General features: G+C 51.8%; 1 protein-coding gene across 1 annotated transcript in view; it reads right to left on the bottom strand.

The window, feature by feature from the left end:
• Positions 1-19,562, bottom strand: part of LOC121540125 (trinucleotide repeat-containing gene 6A protein) — a 70,248-nt gene extending 50,686 nt beyond the window's left edge. Inside the window, exons 1-4 of the mRNA XM_045207651.1 lie at positions 19,484-19,562; positions 3,428-3,516; positions 1,011-2,759; positions 159-888 (exon numbers count right to left, since the gene is read on the bottom strand). Coding sequence (XP_045063586.1) covers positions 159-888; positions 1,011-2,621 — 2,341 coding nt within the window. The 5' untranslated portion in view covers positions 2,622-2,759; positions 3,428-3,516; positions 19,484-19,562. The remainder of the gene's footprint in view (positions 1-158; positions 889-1,010; positions 2,760-3,427; positions 3,517-19,483) is intronic.
• Between the last annotated feature and the right edge of the window lie 6,198 nt (positions 19,563-25,760).

The raw sequence follows: 25,760 nt of genomic DNA, 5'->3' as shown, positions 1-25,760 counted from the left end.
TGTGCGTGTGGTGTGTGGTGTGTGTGTGTGTGTGTGTGTGTGTGTGTGTGTGTGTGTGTGTGTGTGGACGTGTGTGTGTGTGTGTGTGTGACGTGTGTGTGTGTGTGTGTGTGTGTGTGGTGTCCATACAGTGCGAGTGTACAGCCCCCTCCACTCACCAGGGCTGCAGGTCTTGTCCTTGTTGGCCACGCTGTTCTGGGGTGGGGGGGGCTGCTGCTGGGGCTGGGGGGGTGTGGTCATGGCCATGGCGTCCTGCTCTGATTGGCTGGTCTTGTTCCACATATTAACCCCGCTGCAGTTGTATTTGCTCGGGTCTCCCCACGCGGCGGTCCCGTCATCGATCTCCATCCTCCTCCTCACCGACTCAGGACTGGGCTCCTCCCATCCCGTAGACTCTTCCTCCTTATGGGACGGTCCAGCGGGGACCGCCGCCCCCCCCATCCAGCCGCTGGGTTTGGAACCCCCGGGGCCTGGGGGAGGTCCTCTAGGGTCCGGGCCGGGGTTGGGGTTAGAGTCTGGGCCTTTACCCCACTCGGAGGGGCAGGGTTTAGGCGCCGGGTCTCCCCAGCTCTGAGATGGGTGGCTGGGCTTCATGGCTGGCTCTCCCCAGCCCCCCTGGGTCGGGTGGTTCTGAGGCTGGGGCTTGGGGGGCTCTCCCCAGCCAGAGTGAGGGTTGTTGGGGTTGTTGCCGTGGGTCTGATCGGGCGTGCTGGACCCTCCGCTGCCGCCCCAGGTGCTGCTGCTGGGGTGTGTGTTGGTGTTGGCCGGACGGCCGGGCTCGCCCCATCCCCCAGACCCGCTAGTCTTCTGGGGCTGGCCCCAGTAGCTGCCCCCTCCTCCTCTGGAGCGGTCTCCCCCACCACCACCACTAGGGGCGCCCCAGCCCTGCTTTTGGGTTTAGGACGTTGGTCCAGGTGTTAGCGGTTTTTGTCCCCCAGTAGAGGAGGAGTTGCTGTTGTTCTTAAAGAGCTTCCATCCTCCCATCTCCCTCTCTAGTGGTGTCGTCTCACCCAGAAGGCCCCGCCCAGCTTGGCGTTGTTGCCCGGCCCGTCCCCCCATCCTCCAGAGCTGGAGGTCTGAGAGGGTGCTTTGTGGCCTGCCGAGCCCCAGCCGGGGCCTCCGTTACTGGGCTTCCTGTCGTCAGGTCTGGGGGCGGGAGAGGTGACGTCCCAGGCGGTGTTCTGGCGTACTGGGGTCTGGCCCCAGCCGGTGTTGCAGAGGACGCGAGGGTCCACGTCTGAGCTGGAGAGGACTGGCTGAGTTGACCCAGGGAGGGGGCCTCTTCGACGGGGGTCGTTCCTGTCCCCGTCGGAGTTAGGACCTCCAGAGCTCTCCCCACTCCCCTCGCTGCCTCCAGACCTCCCCCAGCACCCTCTCGGAGGTCCCTGCACTCCTCCTCTCGCTCCTCCTCCCATCCCGAGGGCGTCATCTTCGAGGCTCTTCCAGCCGTTGGCTCCTCCCCCTGGCTTCCGGCCGTCGCCGGAATGCAGAGAGTTGTTGCCGGGCAACGAGCTCCACTCCCCATTGGAAGGCTGCCTGTTGGAGGAGGAGCCGGACGAAGAAGAGGAGGAGGAGGAGGAAGAGGAGGCGGCGCCGCCGCCCCGCGGTCGGGGGATCCCGTCAGGACCCACTCCGTTCCCATTGCTCCCCACTCCGGCCCCCAAGGACAGGTTGTGAGGAAGGGGGGATGCAGCTGGGCCAGAGTCCCACCTCCCTCCAGGGGCCTTGCTGTTATTATTACCGTTGTAAGCAGCAGCAGCAGCAGCAGCAGGGGAGGACTGGCCCCGTCCCTGGCCGTTCACAGTGTCTCCAGGGCCCGAGGCCCCCCAGGGCATAGAGAAGCCCCCTGCCAGGCCCTCGCTGCGGGGTTGCTGGGTGCCAGACAGGGGCCCGTTGGAGAGCTGATCTCCAGGGGCTGACCCCACTCCTCCACCGGCTCCCCAGGAACGCAGCCCAGAGCCGGGCTCGCTCATCTGCACGGAGCCGCCTGTAGAGTTTGGTAAACTAGAGGTGTCGACGGCGTTAGTAGTGTTATTTGGTCCGTTGGTTGCGTCGGTGTTAAGGTGGCGAGCCTTGACAGTAGTACCGTTCAGGAGGTCGTGTCGCTGTTCAGCCAGAGACGGAGAGAGGCTGCCCGGCTGCATCCCTCCCCAGCCCAGAGAACCTCCCTGCAGGCCAATCTTACAGGCAGGGGGTCCCTGGGGGTCGGGCCAGGCACTGCGGTTAGCCTTTGGGTTCAAAGTGCTGGGGGTCACCTCCATTCCATTGGCCGACGCCCAGGGGCTCAGCTTGTTGGCGTGGCTACCGTCGGCGGCGGCGGCGGTGTCGTCGTCGTTGGGGCTGATGTTCATCGTGGAGCCGTTAGCCACGCCACCCCACGGGCCCTTCACCGCCCCGTTACACGTTATTACGTCATCGCCGCCGTCGCTCCCGGGAGGAGCGCTGCCGTTAACCACCGTTAGCGGGGAGAAGCGGTTCCCCCCCTGCTGCCGGTTCCTGTTACCGTCTCCGTTTCCGTTAGCGCTGGGCGATGACACGGACGATGTCGCGGTGGCGGCCACCATCATCGTGGCAGCCAAGTTCTTCTCCGAGCCCGAGCTAGAGGCGGAGTCTGCGTCCATGCATTCTGAGGTGAGCTCGGGGTCGCTGCCGGAGCCGGAGCTGCTGCCGGCTGCAGAGTTCGAGCCTGAGGAGGACGAGGAGGAGGGCCAGGCGCTGGCGGGGGAGGGAGTGTCACTGCAGACCGAGTCTACCAGCACCTTGAAAATTAAATAAAAAAGTTAAACGTTTTAATAATAAAACAGTATTTATATCGCACTTTTTAAAAAAGGACCCAAATTCGCTTTACAATTGTATAATATCCACATGGCAGTCGTAGACACTGAAATACATGGATATTGCATTGATATTGCGTCTGAAAACTTCTGAAAACTTCGGATCTTTTTAAAATCACTGAGATATCTTTATCAGAACTTGAGTTATGGGCTTTTAAAGTTGACTTCAGCCAAAAAAAGTATAAAGTGAGAAAACAGCATTCAAAGATTCCATTAAGTTTTTTTCTAATTCCACTGAGAGAAAAACACCAATCATCACTTTACACTACTTACTACATTACTAACTAGCTAGTTCACTATTCAGTCTAAACCAGTCTGATCGAGTCAGGGAAGTTTGAGCTAGCGTTTTCACATTGCGCATGCTAGCTAACCTTGGAAAATGTTCCTTAAGTAAATCATACTATTTTTTTATTTTTTTTAAGTATTCAAAAACAACCAAAATCTAAATTTCCACAAAAAAAACTGATTTTTGGCGCGACGTCCGACAGGTTCCCCGTAGGCCACCTCCGCATATAACGTTCAAGTTCAAATACAAGTGAAAAAAACATGGCAGGATTTACATGTACATTTGGAGAAGGTCAGAGAGTACTCACCTTGCCCCAGTTACTGTTGCTGTCGCAGGGAGAACCAGAGCTCCAGGGGGAATTGTCATACTGCGAATCCAGGCCAGGGTGGTCCAGACCTGGGGACAGAAAGGGGGGGAAGAGGTCGTTGGTGGAGGTTGGTTAGCTCTACAGACAACACACACACACCAGGACAAATCTTCTTGCTTTCAACTAATCGTTGATTTTAACGTGTGGATTGGTGGAAGCTGTGGGATTGAACCCAGACATACACCTGTTACTTAGTGAAAAGAAGGAAAGGTGCATTGTGTGTAAGTCTCCCAGAGGTTTCTCTGATCTCAGTAACACTATTGCTCTCAACGTGCCACTCTAACCTAAAGCCCCAGTGTTGTCTGTGATAACCATGCAGACATTCACAGTGTGTGTCGGTCTAGTCAGCTGCCACCATTTTGTTTCGGCAGTGTGTGTGTCGGTCTAGTCAGCTGCCACCATTTTGTTTCAGCAGTGTGTGTGTCAGTCTAGTCAGCTGCCACCATTTTGTTTCAGCAGCATGATGTTACAGCCTACCACAGGATCAGACAGGTGAGGGAGGGGGGGAGACAGTGGAGACGGAGGGGGAGGGAGACGGGGGGAGGGGGGAGACAGTGGAGACGGGGAAGGGAGGGAGACGGGGAGACGGGAGGGAGGGAGGGAGACTGGGGGAGGGAGGAGGGAGGGAGAATGGGGGTAGGGAGGGAGGGAGATGGGGAAGACAGGGGAGGGAGGGAGATGGGGAAGACAGGGGAGGGAGGAGGGAGGGAGACAGGGGGGAGGGGGGGAGACAGTGGAGACGGAGGAGGGAGGGAGACGGGTGGAGACTGAGGAGGGAGGGAGACGGAGGAGGGAGGGAGACGGGAGGAGGACGGAGGAGGGAGGGAGACGGGAGGAGGGAGCGGAGGAGGGAGGGAGACGGGGGAGGGAGGAGGGGGAGACAGTGGAGACGGAGGAGGGAGGGAGACGGGGAAGGGGGAACAGGGGAGGGAGACGGGGAGAGGGAGGGAGACAGTGGAGACGGAGGAGGGAGGGAGACGGAGAGACGGGGAGAGGGAGGGAGGAGAAGGGGGGAGACGGGGAAGCAGAGGGAGACGGGGAGAGGGAGGGAGACAGTGGAGACGGAGGAGGGAGGGAGACGGGTGGAGACGGAGGAGGGAGGGAGACGGGGGAGACGGAGGAGGGAGGGAGACGGGGGGAGGGAGGGAGACGGGGGGGAGACAGGGGAGGGAGACGGGGAGAGGGAGGGAGACAGTGGAGACGGAGGAGAGAGGGAGACGGGTGGAGACGGAGGAGGGAGGGAGACGGGGGGAGGGGGGGAGACAGTGGAGACGGAGGAGGGAGGGAGACGGGGGAAGGGAACGGGAGGAGGAGGAGAGACAGGAGGAGGGAGGGAGACGGGGGAGGGGGGGAGACAGTGGAGACGGAGGAGGGAGGGAGACGGGTGGAGACGGAGGAGGGAGGGAGACGGGGGGGAGGGGGGGAGACAGTGGAGACGGAGGAGGGAGGGAGACGGGGGGAGGGAGGAGGGAGGAGACGGGGGGGAGGGAGGAGGGAGGGAGACGGGGGGAGACAGTGGAGACGGAGGAGGGAGGGAGACGGGAGGAGACGGAGGAGGGAGGGAGACGGGGGGGGGGGGGGAGACAGTGGAGACGGAGGAGGGAGGGAGACGGGTGGAGACGGAGGAGGGAGGGAGACGGGGGAGGGGGGGGAGACAGTGGAGACGGAGGAGGGAGGGAGACGGGGGAGGGAGGAGGGGGGGAGACAGTGGAGACGGAGGAGGGAGGGAGACGGGTGGAGACGGAGGAGGGAGGGAGACGGGGGGGGGGGGGAGACAGTGGAGACGGAGGAGGGAGGGAGACGGGGGAGACAGTGGAGACGGAGGAGGGAGGGAGACGGGTGGAGACGGAGGAGGGAGGGAGACGGGGGAGGGGGGGAGACAGTGGAGACGGAGGAGGGAGGGAGACGGGTGGAGACGGAGGAGGGAGGGAGACGGGGGGGAGGGGGGAAGACAGTGGAGACGGAGGAGGGAGGGAGACGGGGGGAGGGAGGGAGACGGGGGGAGACGGAGGAGGGAGGGAGACGGGGGGGAGGGAGGGAGACGGGGGGAGACAGGGGAGGGAAAAGGAAGGACATTGGAGAGGGGGGGCTGTTGGTTCTTCTACTGCTAGCAGCTCTGCCTCAGTACTAAAGGAAGCCTTTCATGTCTCCTATATCCCTCCACCCCCCTCTATTCTCATTCTCTATCCGTTCTTCTCAGAATTAGCCACCCTGGTTTTCTGGAAAGCCGCTCTCATTCTCGTCAGTCACACACACACACGATGGCTGCCAAGTCAGAATGCTCCCTCTCCCTCCCTCTCTCCCGCCTCTCTCCCTCTCTAGCTGTCTGTGCCTTTGTACCCTAACCCCTACCTTTGTACCCTAACCCCTACCTTTGTAGGAGCCATGCTGTGACAAAAGTAGTTTAAGGTGGACAGCAGGCAAGGTGAGACTATCTAAAGGTGGACAGCAGGCAAGGTGAGACTATCTAAAGGTGGACAGCAGGCAAGGTGAGACTATCTAAAGGTGGACAGCAGGCAAGGTGAGACTATCTAAAGGTGGACAGCAGGCAAGGTGAGACTATCTAAAGGTGGACAGCAGGCAAGGTGAGACTATCTAAAGGTGGACAGCAGGCAAGGTGAGACTATCTAAAGGTGGACAGCAGGCAAGGTGAGACTATCTAAAGGTGGACAGCAGGCAAGGTGAGACTATCTAAAGGTGGACAGCAGGCAAGGTGAGACTATCTAAAGGTGGACAGCAGGCAAGGTGAGACTATCTAAAGGTGGACAGCAGGCAAGGTGAGACTATCTGAAGGTGGACAGCAGGCAAGGTGAGACTATCTGAAGGTGGACAGCAGGCAAGGTGAGACTATCTAAAGGTGGACAGGCAAGGTGAGACTATCTAAAGGTGGACAGCAGGCAAGGTGAGACTATCTAAAGGTGGACAGCAGCAAGGTGAGACTATCTAAAGGTGGACAGCAGGCAAGGTGAGACTATCTAAAGGTGGACAGCAGGCAAGGTGAGACTATCTAAAGGTGGACAGCAGGCAAGATCAGACAAGGACCGACACACTGAGTCGACATAACAGCATTAACGTTAACGTGAGCTCCTGGGGGGACTTCAGGAATGGACCCGTTGTCTGACTGTAGTAGTGTAGGGAGAGGTTCAGAGACAGAGACAACAGGAGGCAAGGTCAAAGGTTGTCACCTGTTTGGTTAGGGGAGTGGCTGACCGAGTCCCGAATTGGAGCCATGCCTAGGATACAAGACAGAAGAGAGGCAAGAACATGAGAGAGAGGAGGATAGAGAGAGAGAGAGAGGGGGAGGGAGAGAGAGAGGGAGGAGAGAATGATAGATAGAGAGAGGATAGAGAGAGAGAGAGAGGATAGAGAGAGAGAGAGGGGGAGGGAGAGAGAGAGGAGGAGAGAGAGAAAGATACATTGATAGATAGATAGACAGATAGAGATAGATAGATAGATAGAGAGAGAGAGAGAGAGAGAACATGAGAGAGAGACAGAGAGAGAGAGAGAACATGAGAGAGAGACAGAGAGAGAGAGAACATGAGAGAGAACATGAGAGAGAGCGAGAGACAGAGAGAGAGCGAGAGACAGAGAGAGAGAGAGAACATGAGACAGAGAGAGAGAGAACATGAGAGAGAGAGAGAGAGAGAACATGAGAGAGAACATGAGAGAGAGGATAGAGTAAAAACCCATAATAGAATGTTAAACAACAGCAGAAGAAATAAAGCAGGTTTAAAAGAAGACACAAGCAACATGACCACTCAGTTGGTCCTAGTTTAGATACTGTCTAGGTACACTACCACCTGCTCCTAGTTTAGATACTGTCTAGGTACACTACAAACGTATTAACACCACCACCACCCCTACAGACACTACCACCACTACTGTCTAGTTCATTATTACCACCACCACCCCTACAGACACTACCACCACTACTGTCTAGTTCATTATTACCACCACCACCACCCCTACAGACACTACCACCACTACTGTCTAGTTCATTATTACCACCACCCCTACAGACACTACCACCACTACTGTCTAGTTCATTATTACCACCACCACCCCTACAGACACTACCACCACTACTGTCTAGTTCATTATTACCACCACCACCCCTACAGACACTACCACCACTACTGTCTAGTTCATTATTACCACCACCACCACCACCCCTACAGACACTACCACCACTACTGTCTAGTTCATTATTACCACCACCACCACCCCCTACAGACACTACCACCACTACTGTCTAGTTCATTATTACCACCACCACCCCTACAGACACTACCACCACTACTGTCTAGTTCATTATTACCACCACCACCACCACCCCTACAGACACTACCACCACTACTGTCTAGTTCATTATTACCACCACCACCACCCCTACAGACACTACCACCACTACTGTCTAGTTCATTATTACCACCACCACCACCCCTACAGACACTACCACCACTACTGTCTAGTTCATTATTACCACCACCACCCCTACAGACACTACCACCACTACTGTCTAGTTCATTATTACCACCACCACCACCCCTACAGACACTACCACCACTACTGTCTAGTTCATTATTACCACCACCACCACCCCCTACAGACACTACCACCACTACTGTCTAGTTCATTATTACCACCACCACCCCTACAGACACTACCACCACTACTGTCTAGTTCATTATTACCACCACCACCACCCCCCCTACAGACACTACCACCACTACTGTCTAGTTCATTATTACCACCACCACCACCCCCCTACAGACACTACCACCACTACTGTCTAGTTCATTATTACCACCACCACCCCCTACAGACACTACCACCACTACTGTCTAGTTCATTATTACCACCACCACCCCTACAGACACTACCACCACTACTGTCTAGTTCATTATTACCACCACCACCCCCCCTACAGACACTACCACCACTACTGTCTAGTTCATTATTACCACCACCACCACCCCCCTACAGACACTACCACCACTACTGTCTAGTTCATTATTACCACCACCACCACCCCTACAGACACTACCACCACTACTGTCTAGTTCATTATTACCACCACCACCACCCCTACAGACACTACCACCACTACTGTCTAGTTCATTATTACCACCACCACCCCTACAGACACTACCACCACTACTGTCTAGTTCATTATTACCACCACCACCCCTACAGACACTACCACCACTACTGTCTAGTTCATTATTACCACCACCACCACCCCCCTACAGACACTACCACCACTACTGTCTAGTTCATTATTACCACCACCACCACCCCCCTACAGACACTACCACCACTACTGTCTAGTTCATTATTACCACCACCACCACCCCTACAGACACTACCACCACTACTGTCTAGTTCATTATTACCACCACCACCACCCCTACAGACACTACCACCACTACTGTCTAGTTCATTATTACCACCACCACCACCCCTACAGACACTACCACCACTACTGTCTAGTTCATTATTACCACCACCACCACCCCTACAGACACTACCACCACTACTGTCTAGTTCATTATTACCACCACCACCCCCCTACAGACACTACCACCACTACTGTCTAGTTCATTATTACCACCACCACCACCCCCTACAGACACTACCACCACTACTGTCTAGTTCATTATTACCACCACCACCACCCCCTACAGACACTACCACCACTACTGTCTAGTTCATTATTACCACCACCACCCCCTACAGACACTACCACCACTACTGTCTAGTTCATTATTACCACCACCACCACCCCTACAGACACTACCACCACTACTGTCTAGTTCATTATTACCACCACCACCACCCCCTACAGACACTACCACCACTACTGTCTAGTTCATTATTACCACCACCACCCCCTACAGACACTACCACCACTACTGTCTAGTTCATTATTACCACCACCACCACCCCCCCTACAGACACTACCACCACTACTGTCTAGTTCATTATTACCACCACCACCCCCCTACAGACACTACCACCACTACTGTCTAGTTCATTATTACCACCACCACCCCTACAGACACTACCACCACTACTGTCTAGTTCATTATTACCACCACCACCACCCCCTACAGACACTACCACCACTACTGTCTAGTTCATTATTACCACCACCACCCCTACAGACACTACCACCACTACTGTCTAGTTCATTATTACCACCACCACCCCCCTACAGACACTACCACCACTACTGTCTAGTTCATTATTACCACCACCACCACCCCTACAGACACTACCACCACTACTGTCTAGTTCATTATTACCACCACCACCCCCTACAGACACTACCACCACTACTGTCTAGTTCATTATTACCACCACCACCACCCCTACAGACACTACCACCACTACTGTCTAGTTCATTATTACCACCACCACCCCCCTACAGACACTACCACCACTACTGTCTAGTTCATTATTACCACCACCACCACCCCCTACAGACACTACCACCACTACTGTCTAGTTCATTATTACCACCACCACCACCCCTACAGACACTACCACCACTACTGTCTAGTTCATTATTACCACCACCACCACCCCTACAGACACTACCACCACTACTGTCTAGTTCATTATTACCACCACCACCACCCCCTACAGACACTACCACCACTACTGTCTAGTTCATTATTACCACCACCACCACCCCCTACAGACACTACCACCACTACTGTCTAGTTCATTATTACCACCACCACCACCCCTACAGACACTACCACCACTACTGTCTAGTTCATTACCACCACCACCACCCCCTACAGACACTACCACCACTACTGTCTAGTTCATTATTACCACCACCACCACCCCTACAGACACTACCACCACTACTGTCTAGTTCATTATTACCACCACCACCACCCCCTACAGACACTACCACCACTACTGTCTAGTTCATTATTACCACCACCACCACCCCTACAGACACTACCACCACTACTGTCTAGTTCATTATTACCACCACCACCACCCCCCTACAGACACTACCACCACTACTGTCTAGTTCATTATTACCACCACCACCACCCCCTACAGACACTACCACCACTACTGTCTAGTTCATTATTACCACCACCACCCCCCTACAGACACTACCACCACTACTGTCTAGTTCATTATTACCACCACCACCACCCCTACAGACACTACCACCACTACTGTCTAGTTCATTATTACCACCACCACCACCCCTACAGACACTACCACCACTACTGTCTAGTTCATTATTACCACCACCACCACCCCTACAGACACTACCACCACTACTGTCTAGTTCATTATTACCACCACCACCCCCTACAGACACTACCACCACTACTGTCTAGTTCATTATTACCACCACCACCACCCCCTACAGACACTACCACCACTACTGTCTAGTTCATTATTACCACCACCACCACCCCTACAGACACTACCACCACTACTGTCTAGTTCATTATTACCACCACCACCACCCCTACAGACACTACCACCACTACTGTCTAGTTCATTATTACCACCACCACCACCCCTACAGACACTACCACCACTACTGTCTAGTTCATTATTACCACCACCACCACCCCCTACAGACACTACCACCACTACTGTCTAGTTCATTATTACCACCACCACCACCCCTACAGACACTACCACCACTACTGTCTAGTTCATTATTACCACCACCACCACCCCTACAGACACTACCACCACTACTGTCTAGTTCATTATTACCACCACCACCACCCCTACAGACACTACCACCACTACTGTCTAGTTCATTATTACCACCACCACCACCCCTACAGACACTACCACCACTACTGTCTAGTTCATTATTACCACCACCACCACCCCCTACAGACACTACCACCACTACTGTCTAGTTCATTATTACCACCACCACCCCCTACAGACACTACCACCACTACTGTCTAGTTCATTATTACCACCACCACCACCCCTACAGACACTACCACCACTACTGTCTAGTTCATTATTACCACCACCACCCCCCTACAGACACTACCACCACTACTGTCTAGTTCATTATTACCACCACCACCCCCTACAGACACTACCACCACTACTGTCTAGTTCATTATTACCACCACCACCACCCCCTACAGACACTACCACCACTACTGTCTAGTTCATTATTACCACCACCACCACCCCTACAGACACTACCACCACTACTGTCTAGTTCATTATTACCACCACCACCACCCCTACAGACACTACCACCACTACTGTCTAGTTCATTATTACCACCACCACCACCCCTACAGACACTACCACCACTACTGTCTAGTTCATTATTACCACCACCACCACCACCCTACAGACACTACCACCACTACTGTCTAGTTCATTATTACCACCACCACCACCACCCCTACAGACACTACCACCACTACTGTCTAGTTCATTATTACCACCACCACCACCCCTACAGACACTACCACCACTACTGTCTAGTTCATTATTACCACCACCACCACCCCCTACAGACACTACCACCACTACTGTCTAGTTCATTATTACCACCACCACCACCACCCCTACAGACACTACCACCACTACTGTCTAGTTCATTATTACCACCACCACCACCCCTACAGACACTACCACCACTACTGTCTAGTTCATTATTACCACCACCACCACCCCTACAGACACTACCACCACTACTGTCTAGTTCATTATTACCACCACCACCACCCCTACAGACACTACCACCACTACTGTCTAGTTCATTATTACCACCACCACCACCCCCTACAGACACTACCACCACTACTGTCTAGTTCATTATTACCACCACCACCCCCCTACAGACACTACCACCACTACTGTCTAGTTCATTATTACCACCACCACCACCCCTACAGACACTACCACCACTACTGTCTAGTTCATTATTACCACCACCACCACCCCCTACAGACACTACCACCACTACTGTCTAGTTCATTATTACCACCACCACCACCCCCTACAGACACTACCACCACTACTGTCTAGTTCATTATTACCACCACCACCACCCCCTACAGACACTACCACCACTACTGTCTAGTTCATTATTACCACCACCACCACCCCTACAGACACTACCACCACTACTGTCTAGTTCATTATTACCACCACCACCACCACCCCTACAGACACTACCACCACTACTGTCTAGTTCATTATTACCACCACCACCACCCCTACAGACACTACCACCACTACTGTCTAGTTCATTATTACCACCACCACCCCTACAGACACTACCACCACTACTGTCTAGTTCATTATTACCACCACCACCCCCCTACAGACACTACCACCACTACTGTCTAGTTCATTATTACCACCACCACCACCCCTACAGACACTACCACCACTACTGTCTAGTTCATTATTACCACCACCACCACCCCTACAGACACTACCACCACTACTGTCTAGTTCATTATTACCACCACCACCACCCCCTACAGACACTACCACCACTACTGTCTAGTTCATTATTACCACCACCACCCCTACAGACACTACCACCACTACTGTCTAGTTCATTATTACCACCACCACCACCCCTACAGACACTACCACCACTACTGTCTAGTTCATTATTACCACCACCACCACCCCTACAGACACTACCACCACTACTGTCTAGTTCATTATTACCACCACCACCCCCTACAGACACTACCACCACTACTGTCTAGTTCATTATTACCACCACCACCACCCCTACAGACACTACCACCACTACTGTCTAGTTCATTATTACCACCACCACCCCTACAGACACTACCACCACTACTGTCTAGTTCATTATTACCACCACCACCACCCCTACAGACACTACCACCACTACTGTCTAGTTCATTATTACCACCACCACCACCCCTACAGACACTACCACCACTACTGTCTAGTTCATTATTACCACCACCACCACCCCTACAGACACTACCACCACTACTGTCTAGTTCATTATTACCACCACCACCCCCCCTACAGACACTACCACCACTACTGTCTAGTTCATTATTACCACCACCCCCCCTACAGACACTACCACCACTACTGTCTAGTTCATTATTACCACCACCACCACCCCTACAGACACTACCACCACTACTGTCTAGTTCATTATTACCACCACCACCACCCCCTACAGACACTACCACCACTACTGTCTAGTTCATTATTACCACCACCACCACCCCCTACAGACACTACCACCACTACTGTCTAGTTCATTATTACCACCACCACCCCCTACAGACACTACCACCACTACTGTCTAGTTCATTATTACCACCACCACCACCCCTACAGACACTACCACCACTACTGTCTAGTTCATTATTACCACCACCACCACCCCTACAGACACTACCACCACTACTGTCTAGTTCATTATTACCACCACCACCACCCCCTACAGACACTACCACCACTACTGTCTAGTTCATTATTACCACCACCACCACCCCTACAGACACTACCACCACTACTGTCTAGTTCATTATTACCACCACCACCACCACCCTACAGACACTACCACCACTACTGTCTAGTTCATTATTACCACCACCACCACCCCTACAGACACTACCACCACTACTGTCTAGTTCATTATTACCACCACCCCCCCTACAGACACTACCACCACTACTGTCTAGTTCATTATTACCACCACCACCACCCCTACAGACACTACCACCACTACTGTCTAGTTCATTATTACCACCACCACCACCCCTACAGACACTACCACCACTACTGTCTAGTTCATTATTACCACCACCACCCCCCCTACAGACACTACCACCACTACTGTCTAGTTCATTATTACCACCACCACCCCTACAGACACTACCACCACTACTGTCTAGTTCATTATTACCACCACCACCACACCCCTACAGACACTACCACCACTACTGTCTAGTTCATTATTACCACCACCACCACCCCCTACAGACACTACCACCACTACTGTCTAGTTCATTATTACCACCACCACCACCCCCTACAGACACTACCACCACTACTGTCTAGTTCATTATTACCACCACCACCACCCCCTACAGACACTACCACCACTACTGTCTAGTTCATTATTACCACCACCACCACCCCTACAGACACTACCACCACTACTGTCTAGTTCATTATTACCACCACCACCACCCCCTACAGACACTACCACCACTACTGTCTAGTTCATTATTACCACCACCACCACCCCTACAGACACTACCACCACTACTGTCTAGTTCATTATTACCACCACCACCACCCCTACAGACACTACCACCACTACTGTCTAGTTCATTATTACCACCACCACCACCCCTACAGACACTACCACCACTACTGTCTAGTTCATTATTACCACCACCACCACCCCTACAGACACTACCACCACTACTGTCTAGTTCATTATTACCACCACCACCACCCCTACAGACACTACCACCACTACTGTCTAGTTCATTATTACCACCACCACCACCCCTACAGACACTACCACCACTACTGTCTAGTTCATTATTACCACCACCACCACCCCCCTACAGACACTACCACCACTACTGTCTAGTTCATTATTACCACCACCACCACCCCCTACAGACACTACCACCACTACTGTCTAGTTCATTATTACCACCACCACCACCCCTACAGACACTACCACCACTACTGTCTAGTTCATTATTACCACCACCACCACCCCTACAGACACTACCACCACTACTGTCTAGTTCATTATTACCACCACCACCACCCCTACAGACACTACCACCACTACTGTCTAGTTCATTATTACCACCACCACCACCCCTACAGACACTACCACCACTACTGTCTAGTTCATTATTACCACCACCACCACCCCTACAGACACTACCACCACTACTGTCTAGTTCATTATTACCACCACCACCACCCCTACAGACACTACCACCACTACTGTCTAGTTCATTATTACCACCACCACCACCCTACAGACACTACCACCACTACTGTCTAGTTCATTATTACCACCACCACCACCCCTACAGACACTACCACCACTACTGTCTAGTTCATTATTACCACCACCACCACCCCTACAGACACTACCACCACTACTGTCTAGTTCATTATTACCACCACCACCCCCCCTACAGACACTACCACCACTACTGTCTAGTTCATTATTACCACCACCACCACCCCTACAGACACTACCACCACTACTGTCTAGTTCATTATTACCACCACCACCACCCCCTACAGACACTACCACCACTACTGTCTAGTTCATTATTACCACCACCACCACCCCTACAGACACTACCACCACTACTGTCTAGTTCATTATTACCACCACCACCCCCCTACAGACACTACCACCACTACTGTCTAGTTCATTATTACCACCACCACCACCCCCTACAGACACTACCACCACTACTGTCTAGTTCATTATTACCACCACCACCACCCCTACAGACACTACCACCACTACTGTCTAGTTCATTATTACCACCACCACCACCCCTACAGACACTACCACCACTACTGTCTAGTTCATTATTACCACCACCACCACCCCTACAGACACTACCACCACTACTGTCTAGTTCATTATTACCACCACCACCACCCCTACAGACACTACCACCACTACTGTCTAGTTCATTATTACCACCACCACCACCCCTACAGACACTACCACCACTACTGTCTAGTTCATTATTACCACCACCACCACCCCTACAGACACTACCACCACTACTGTCTAGTTCATTATTACCACCACCACCACCCCTACAGACACTACCACCACTACTGTCTAGTTCATTATTACCACCACCACCACCCCTACAGACACTACCACCACTACTGTCTAGTTCATTATTACCACCACCACCACCCCTACAGACACTACCACCACTACTGTCTAGTTCATTATTACCACCACCACCACCCCTACAGACACTACCACCACTACTGTCTAGTTCATTATTACCACCACCACCACCCCTACAGACACTACCACCACTACTGTCTAGTTCATTATTACCACCACCACCCCCCTACAGACACTACCACCACTACTGTCTAGTTCATTATTACCACCACCACCACCCCCTACAGACACTACCACCACTACTGTCTAGTTCATTATTACCACCACCACCACCCCTACAGACACTACCACCACTACTGTCTAGTTCATTATTACCACCACCACCACCCCTACAGACACTACCACCACTACTGTCTAGTTCATTATTACCACCACCACCACCCCTACAGACACTACCACCACTACTGTCTAGTTCATTATTACCACCACCACCACCCCTACAGACACTACCACCACTACTGTCTAGTTCATTATTACCACCACCACCACCCCTACAGACACTACCACCACTACTGTCTAGTTCATTATTACCACCACCACCACCCCTACAGACACTACCACCACTACTGTCTAGTTCATTATTACCACCACCACCACCCCCTACAGACACTACCACCACTACTGTCTAGTTCATTATTACCACCACCACCACCCTACAGACACTACCACCACTACTGTCTAGTTCATTATTACCACCACCACCACCCCCTACAGACACTACCACCACTACTGTCTAGTTCATTATTACCACCACCACCACCCCCTACAGACACTACCACCACTACTGTCTAGTTCATTATTACCACCACCACCCCCCCTACAGACACTACCACCACTACTGTCTAGTTCATTATTACCACCACCACCCCTACAGACACTACCACCACTACTGTCTAGTTCATTATTACCACCACCACCACCCCTACAGACACTACCACCACTACTGTCTAGTTCATTATTACCACCACCACCACCCCTACAGACACTACCACCACTACTGTCTAGTTCATTATTACCACCACCACCACCACCCCTACAGACACTACCACCACTACTGTCTAGTTCATTATTACCACCACCACCCCTACAGACACTACATGCTTGTGCTTCTAACTACTGCTGTCTACTATGACACATTAGTATGTCTATGTGATCCCTGTGGGAATTAATCCCACTACCTCAGTGTTACTGAACCATAGAGGACCTTAGTGTTGGCAGTGTTAACCTACTGAGCCATAGAGGACCTTAGTATTGACAGTGTTAACCTACTGAGCCATAGAGGACCTTAGTGTTGGCAGTGTTAACCTACTGAGACATAGAGGACCTTAGTGTTGACAGTGTTAACCTACTGAGCCATAGAGGACCTTAGTGTTGGCAGTGTTAACCTACTGAGACATAGAGGACCTTAGTGTTGGCAGTGTTAACTTACTGAACCACAGAGGACCTTAGTGTTGGCAGTGTTAACCTACTGAGACATAGAGGACCTTAGTGTTGACAGTGTTAACCTACTGAGACATAGAGGACCTTAGTGTTGGCAGTGTTAACCTACTGAGACATAGAGGACATTAGTGTTGGCAGTGTTAACCTACTGAGACATAGAGGACCTTAGTGTTGGCAGTGTTACCCTACTGAGACATAGAGGACCTTAGTGTTGGCAGTGTTAACCTACTGAGACATAGAGGACCTTAGTGTTGGCAGTGTTAACCTACTGAGACATAGAGGACCTTAGTGTTGGCAGTGTTAACCTACTGAGACATAGAGGACCTTAGTGTTGGCAGTGTTAACCTACTGAGACATAGAGGACCTTAGTGTTGGCAGTGTTAACCTACTGAGACATAGAGGACCTTAGTGTTGGCAGTGTTAACCTACTGAGACATAGAGGACCTTAGTGTTGGCAGTGTTACCCTACTGAGACATAGAGGACCTTAGTGTTGGCAGTGTTAACCTACTGAGACATAGAGGACCTTAGTGTTGACAGTGTTAACCTACTGAGCCATAGAGGACCTTAGTGTTGGCAGTGTTAACCTACTGAGACATAGAGGACCTTAGTGTTGGCAGTGTTAACCTACTGAGACATAGAGGACATTAGTGTTGGCAGTGTTAACCTACTGAGACATAGAGGACCTTAGTGTTGGCAGTGTTACCCTACTGAGACATAGAGGACCTTAGTGTTGGCAGTGTTAACCTACTGAGACATAGAGGACCTTAGTGTTGGCAGTGTTAACCTACTGAGACATAGAGGACCTTAGTGTTGGCAGTGTTAACCTACTGAGACATAGAGGACCTTAGTGTTGGCAGTGTTAACCTACTGAGACATAGAGGACCTTAGTGTTGGCAGTGTTAACCTACTGAGACATAGAGGACCTTAGTGTTGGCAGTGTTAACCTACTGAGACATAGAGGACCTTAGTGTTGGCAGTGTTAACCTACTGAGACATAGAGGACTTAGTGTTGGCAGTGTTAACCTACTGAACCATAGAGGACCTTAGTGTTGGCAGTGTTACCCTACTGAGACATAGAGAACCTTAGAGTTGGCAGTGTTAACCTACTGAGACATAGAGGACCTTAGTGTTGGCAGTGTTAACTTACTGAGACAGAGGACCTTAGTGTTGGCAGTGTTAACCTACTGAGACATAGAGGACCTTAGTGTTGGCAGTGTTAACCTACTGAACCATAGAGGACCTTAGTGTTGGCAGTGTTAACCTACTGAGCCATAGAGGACCTTAGTGTTGGCAGTGTTAACCTACTGAGACATAGAGGACCTTAGTGTTGGCAGTGTTAACCTACTGAGCCATAGAGGACCTTAGTGTTGGCAGTGTTAACCTACTGAGCCATAGAGGACCTTAGTGTTGGCAGTGTTAACCTACTGAGACATAGAGGACCTTAGTGTTGGCAGTGTTAACCTACTGAGACATAGAGGACCTTAGTGTTGGCAGTGTTAACCTACTGAGACATAGAGGAATAATGCCATTTCAGATGTAGCCTAGGTGAGGTGAGGTAATGTTCATAGAAATCAAATCTACATTTTATTACCTGTTAGTGGCGCTGCCTGTCCGGTGGCGGTCCGGGTCAGGGCGCCCCCTGGCTGTGTGGAGGACAGCTGCACCGGGGGTTCCTAGAGCCACGGGGTCAGCTAGTGGTTAGGGGGTCAGGGCTCAGGGCTGGACACACGGGGCTAGCCTGGGAGAGGGGCTGGCGGCTGGCTGGAACCCTGTTGGCATCGCTGAAGATGCTCGGAGCAGAATGTGTGTGTGTGTGTATGTAGTGGGGAGGTTGTCGTTCAGATTGGCAGGCTGAGGATCAGGACTCTGCCTGGATTTTAATATGTTCTGACACTGCAGAGGAGGAGAGGAGGAGGGAGGGAGAGGAGGAGGGAGGAAGAGACAAATGAGTTAGGTTGGATTCTCCTCCTGTGTACTTTGATGTGAGTGTCAGACACCAGAACTTCTCCTGCTTCCACCTCCTCTATCGTCTATACTAAAACCTTTCAGCTGGCTGTCTGCCTGTCTGCCTGTCTGCCTGCCTGCCTGCCTGTCTGCCCGCCCGCCTGCCTGTCTGTCTGTCTGCCTGCCTGCCTGCCTGCACACTTCTCCTGATCCAGCCACTGACTAACACAGACACACAACACACTTAGTGACAGTGCTCCCCTTCGCTCTCTCTCCCTCCCAGGAGAATATCATGGACACCAGGCGGTGTAGCGCAGCGGCAGTCTGGTCATTCCACACCACTTCTAGGAGAACAGAATCTCTGTGTGTCTGTTTGCAAACATGGCCAAGAGCCCAGAGCGTAGAGATCACATTACAGTCACAGGTGTGTTACTCCCCTCCCCTCCGATGACTTGTGAGAACAGGGAAGGAACTCTAGTCTCTGTTATACAACAGGATTTGGAAAAGATCTGCCTCCATGGCAACAAAATCTCTTAGAAGAGAGAAAGCGGGCAAGCGTGCGAGAGAAAGGGAGAGCATGCTAGGTAGACAAGAGCTAGGTGTTGGTATGTGGACTAGGTGTTGGTGTGTGGACTAGGTGTTGGTATGTGGACTAGGTGTTGGTATGTGGACTAGGTGTTGGTATGTGGACTAGGTGTTGGTATGTGGACTAGGTGTTGGTATGTGGGTTAGGTGTTGGTATGTGGACTAGGTGTTGGTATGTGGACTAGGTGTTGGTATGTGGACTAGGTGTTGGTATGTGGACTAGGTGTTGGTTAGGTGTTGGTATGTGGACTAGGTGTTGGTATGTGGACTAGGTGTTGGTATGTGGACTAGGTGTTGGTATGTGGACTAGGTGTTGGGCTAGGTGTTGTATGTGGACTAGGTGTTGGGTTAGGTGTTGGTATGTGGACTAGGTGTTGGTATGTGGACTAGGTGTTGGTATGTGGACTAGGTGTTGGTTAGGTGTTGGTATGTGGACTAGGTGTTGGTATGTGGACTAGGTGTTGGTATGTGGACTAGGTGTTGGTATGTGGACTAGGTGTTGGTATGTGGACTATGTGTTGGTATGTGGACTAGGTGTTGGTATGTGGACTAGGTTTTGGGCTAGGTGTTGTATGTGGACTAGGTGTTGGGTTAGGTGTTGATATTTGTATTTATTATGGATCCCCATTAGTTCCTGCCAAGGCAGCAGCTACACTTCCTGGGGTCCAGCAAAATTAAGGCAGTTATACATTTTAAAAACATTGCAATACATTCATAACAGATTTCACAACATATTAAGTGTGTGCCCTCAGGCAGCGAGAGGACGCGCAAGGGCGACAGAGCTCAGAGTGGGAGTTTGGGCGAGAGGAGAGGGGGAGAGGAGAGAGGGAGAGGGGGAGAGGAGAGAGGGAGAGGGAGGGAAGAGGGAGAGGGGGAGAGGAGAGAGGGAAGAGGGAGGGAGAGGGAGAGGGAGAGGGAGAGGGGAGAGGGAGAGGGGGAGGGAGAGGGAGAGGAGAGAGACTGAGGAGTGGCTAAAAGAACAAGTGGCTGTAAAAGTTAATGTCAACCCTTGACTGGGGTGTGCAGGACTTTGCTCCAGGCCTTCACTAACACACCCGTTTCCAACGCTGAACTAAATCATGGGTTTTTTTCATTCTGGTGGGGACGGGATTATCTGAAGATGATACGTTACTGCAGGGCTAGAATGAAAGCCTGCACCCCTGTGGCTAATCAACAGAGTGACTGAGTGGTTGTAGAAACCACCCACAGAGGAGAGAGAGCACGACTACAACACAACAGGAAACTACATGTATTGTCCTCCAGGGAAAGGAAGTCTCTTTACACCTTTATATAAACAACCCTGTACTAAAATATACTAAAACATCTAGAAGACAGGAAAGAGGTGGATCGCCTGGTCTGTTCTCTGCAGTGAGGTTGGTTCAGCCTGAGGGGTAGATACTAGATAGCCTGGTCTGTTCTCTGCAGTGAGGTTGGTTCAGCCTGTGGGGTAGATACTAGATAGCCTGGTCTGTTCTCTGCAGTGAGGTTGGTTCAGCCTGGGGGTAGATACTAGATAGCCTGGTCTGTTCTCTGCAGTGAGGTTGGTTCAGCCTGTGGGGTAGATACTAGATAGCCTGGTCTGTTCTCTGCAGTGAGGTTGGTTCAGCCTGGGGGTAGATACTAGATAGCCTGGTCTGTTCTCTGCAGTGAGGTTGGTTCAGCCTGTGGGGTAGATACTAGATAGCCTGGTCTGTTCTCTGCAGTGAGGTTGGTTCAGCCTGTGGGGTAGATACTAGATAGCCTGGTCTGTTCTCTGCAGTGAGGTTGGTTCAGCCTGTGGGGTAGATACTAGATAGCCTGGTCTGTTCTCTGCAGTGAGGTTGGTTCAGCCTGTGGGGTAGATACTAGATAGCCTGGTCTGTTCTCTGCAGTGAGGTTGGTTCAGCCTGTGGGGTAGATACTAGATAGCCTGGTCTGTTCTCTGCAGTGAGGTTGGTTCTAGCCTGTGGGGTAGATACTAGATAGCCTGGTCTGTTCTCTGCAGTGAGGTTGGTTCAGCCTGTGGGGTAGATACTAGATAGCCTGGTCTGTTCTCTGCAGTGAGGTTGGTTCAGCCTGTGGGGTAGATACTAGATAGCCTGTTCTGTTCTCTGCAGTGAGGTTGGTTCAGCCTGTGGGGTAGATACTAGATAGCCTGGTCTGTTCTCTGCAGTGAGGTTGGTTCAGCCTGTGGGGTAGATACTAGATAGCCTGTTCTGTTCTCTGCAGTGAGGTTGGTTCAGCCTGTGGGGTAGATACTAGATAGCCTGTTCTGTTCTCTGCAGTGAGGTTGGTTCAGCCTGTGGGGTAGATACTAGATAGCCTGGTCTGTTCTCTGCAGTGAGGTTGGTTCAGCCTGTGGGGTAGATACTAGATAGCCTGGTCTGTTCTCTGCAGTGAGGTTGGTTCAGCCTGTGGGGTAGATACTAGATAGCCTGGTCTGTTCTCTGCAGTGAGGTTGGTTCAGCCTGTGGGGTAGATACTAGATAGCCTGGTCTGTTCTCTGCAGTGAGGTTGGTTCAGCCTGTGGGGTAGATACTAGATAGCCAGGTCTGTTCTCTGCAGTGAGGTTGGTTCAGCCTGGGGGTAGATACTAGATAGCCTGTTCTGTTCTCTGCAGTGAGGTTGGTTCAGCCTGTGGGGTAGATACTAGATAGCCTGTTCTGTTCTCTGCAGTGAGGTTGGTTCAGCCTGTGGGGTAGATACTAGATAGCCTGGTCTGTTCTCTGCAGTGAGGTTGGTTCAGCCTGGGGGTAGATACTAGATAGCCTGGTCTGTTCTCTGCAGTGAGGTTGGTTCAGCCTGTGGGGTAGATACTAGATAGCCTGGTCTGTTCTCTGCAGTGAGGTTGGTTCAGCCTGTGGGGTAGATACTAGATAGCCTGGTCTGTTCTCTGCAGTGAGGTTGGTTCAGCCTGAGGGGTAGATACTAGATAGCCTGGTCTGTTCTCTGCAGTGAGGTTGGTTCAGCCTGAGGGGTAGATACTAGATAGCCTGGTCTGTTCTCTGCAGTGAGGTTGGTTCAGCCTGTGGGGTAGATACTAGATAGCCTGTTCTGTTCTCTGCAGTGAGGTTGGTTCAGCCTGTGGGGTAGATACTAGATAGCCTGGTCTGTTCTCTGCAGTGAGGTTGGTTCAGCCTGGGGGGTAGATACTAGATAGCCTGGTCTGTTCTCTGCAGTGAGGTTGGTTCAGCCTGTGGGTAGATACTAGATAGCCTGGTCTATTCTCTGCAGTGAGGTTGGTTCAGCCTGGGGGTAGATACTAGATAGCCTGGTCTGTTCTCTGCAGTGAGGTTGGTTCAGCCTGTGGGGTAGATACTAGATAACCTGGTCTGTTCTCTGCAGTGAGGTTGGTTCAGCCTGGGGGTAGATACTAGATAGCCTGGTCTGTTCTCTGCAGTGAGGTTGGTTCAGCCTGTGGGGTAGATACTAGATAGCCTGGTCTGTTCTCTGCAGTGAGGTTGGTTCAGCCTGTGGGGTAGATACTAGATAGCCTGGTCTGTTCTCTGCAGTGAGGTTGGTTCAGCCTGTGGGGTAGATACTAGATAGCCTGGTTTGTTCTCTGCAGTGAGGTTGGTTCAGCCTGTGGGGTAGATACTAGATAGCCTGGTCTGTTCTCTGCAGTGAGGTTGGTTCAGCCTGTGGGGTAGATACTAGATAGCCTGGTCTGTTCTCTGCAGTGAGGTTGGTTCAGCCTGTGGGGTAGATACTAGATAGCCTGGTCTGTTCTCTGCAGTGAGGTTGGTTCAGCCTGGGGGTAGATACTAGATAGCCTGGTCTGTTCTCTGCAGTGAGGTTGGTTCAGCCTGTGGGGTAGATACTAGATAGCCTGGTCTGTTCTCTGCAGTGAGGTTGGTTCAGCCTGTGGGGTAGATACTAGATAGCCTGGTCTGTTCTCTGCAGTGAGGTTGGTTCAGCCTGTGGGGTAGATACTAGATAGCCTGGTCTGTTCTCTGCAGTGAGGTTGGTTCAGCCTGTGGGGTAGATACTAGATAGCCTGGTCTGTTCTCTGCAGTGTGGTTGGTTCAGCCTGTGGGGTAGATACTAGATAGCCTGGTCTGTTCTCTGCAGTGAGGTTGGTTCAGCCTGGGGGGTAGATACTAGATAGCCTGGTCTGTTCTCTGCAGTGAGGTTGGTTCAGCCTGTGGGGTAGATACTAGATAGCCTGGTCTGTTCTCTGCAGTGAGGTTGGTTCAGCCTGTGGGGTAGATACTAGATAGCCTGGTCTGTTCTCTGCAGTGAGGTTGGTTCAGCCTGTGGGGTAGATACTAGATAGCCTGGTCTGTTCTCTGCAGTGAGGTTGGTTCAGCCTGTGGGGTAGATACTAGATAGCCTGGTCTGTTCTCTGCAGTGAGGTTGGTTCAGCCTGTGGGGTAGATACTAGATAGCCTGGTCTGTTCTCTGCAGTGTGGTTGGTTCAGCCTGTGGGGTAGATACTAGATAGCCTGGTCTGTTCTCTGCAGTGAGGTTGGTTCAGCCTGGGGGGTAGATACTAGATAGCCTGGTCTGTTCTCTGCAGTGAGGTTGGTTCAGCCTGTGGGGTAGATACTAGATAGCCTGGTCTGTTCTCTGCAGTGAGGTTGGTTCAGCCTGTGGGGTAGATACTAGATAGCCTGGTCTGTTCTCTGCAGTGAGGTTGGTTCAGCCTGTGGGGTAGATACTAGATAGCCTGGTCTGTTCTCTGCAGTGAGGTTGGTTCAGCCTGTGGGGTAGATACTAGATAGCCTGGTCTGTTCTCTGCAGTGAGGTTGGTTCAGCCTGTGGGGTAGATACTAGATAGCCTGGTCTGTTCTCTGCAGTGAGGTTGGTTCAGCCTGTGGGGTAGATACTAGATAGCCTGGTCTGTTCTCTGCAGTGTGGTTGGTTCAGCCTGTGGGGTAGATACTAGATAGCCTGGTCTGTTCTCTGCAGTGAGGTTGGTTCAGCCTGTGGGGTAGATACTAGATAGCCTGGTCTGTTCTCTGCAGTGTGGTTGGTTCAGCCTGTGGGGTAGATACTAGATAGCCTGGTCTGTTCTCTGCAGTGAGGTTGGTTCAGCCTGTGGGGTAGATACTAGATAGCCTGTTCTGTTCTCTGCAGTGAGGTTGGTTCAGCCTGTGGGGTAGATACTAGATAGCCTGTTCTGTTCTCTGCAGTGAGGTTGGTTCAGCCTGTGGGGTAGATACTAGATAGCCTGGTCTGTTCTCTGCAGTGAGGTTGGTTCAGCCTGTGGGGTAGATACTAGATAGCCTGTTCTGTTCTCTGCAGTGAGGTTGGTTCAGCCTGTGGGGTAGATACTAGATAGCCTGGTCTGTTCTCTGCAGTGAGGTTGGTTCAGCCTGGGGGGTAGATACTAGATAGCCAGGTCTGTTCTCTGCAGT

Source organism: Coregonus clupeaformis, chromosome 26 (genome assembly GCF_020615455.1).
Source record: "Coregonus clupeaformis isolate EN_2021a chromosome 26, ASM2061545v1, whole genome shotgun sequence".
Lineage (NCBI taxonomy): Eukaryota > Metazoa > Chordata > Actinopteri > Salmoniformes > Salmonidae > Coregonus > Coregonus clupeaformis.
Note: the sequence above shows the minus strand (reverse complement) of the source record. Positions and strands in the feature narration are given on the sequence as shown.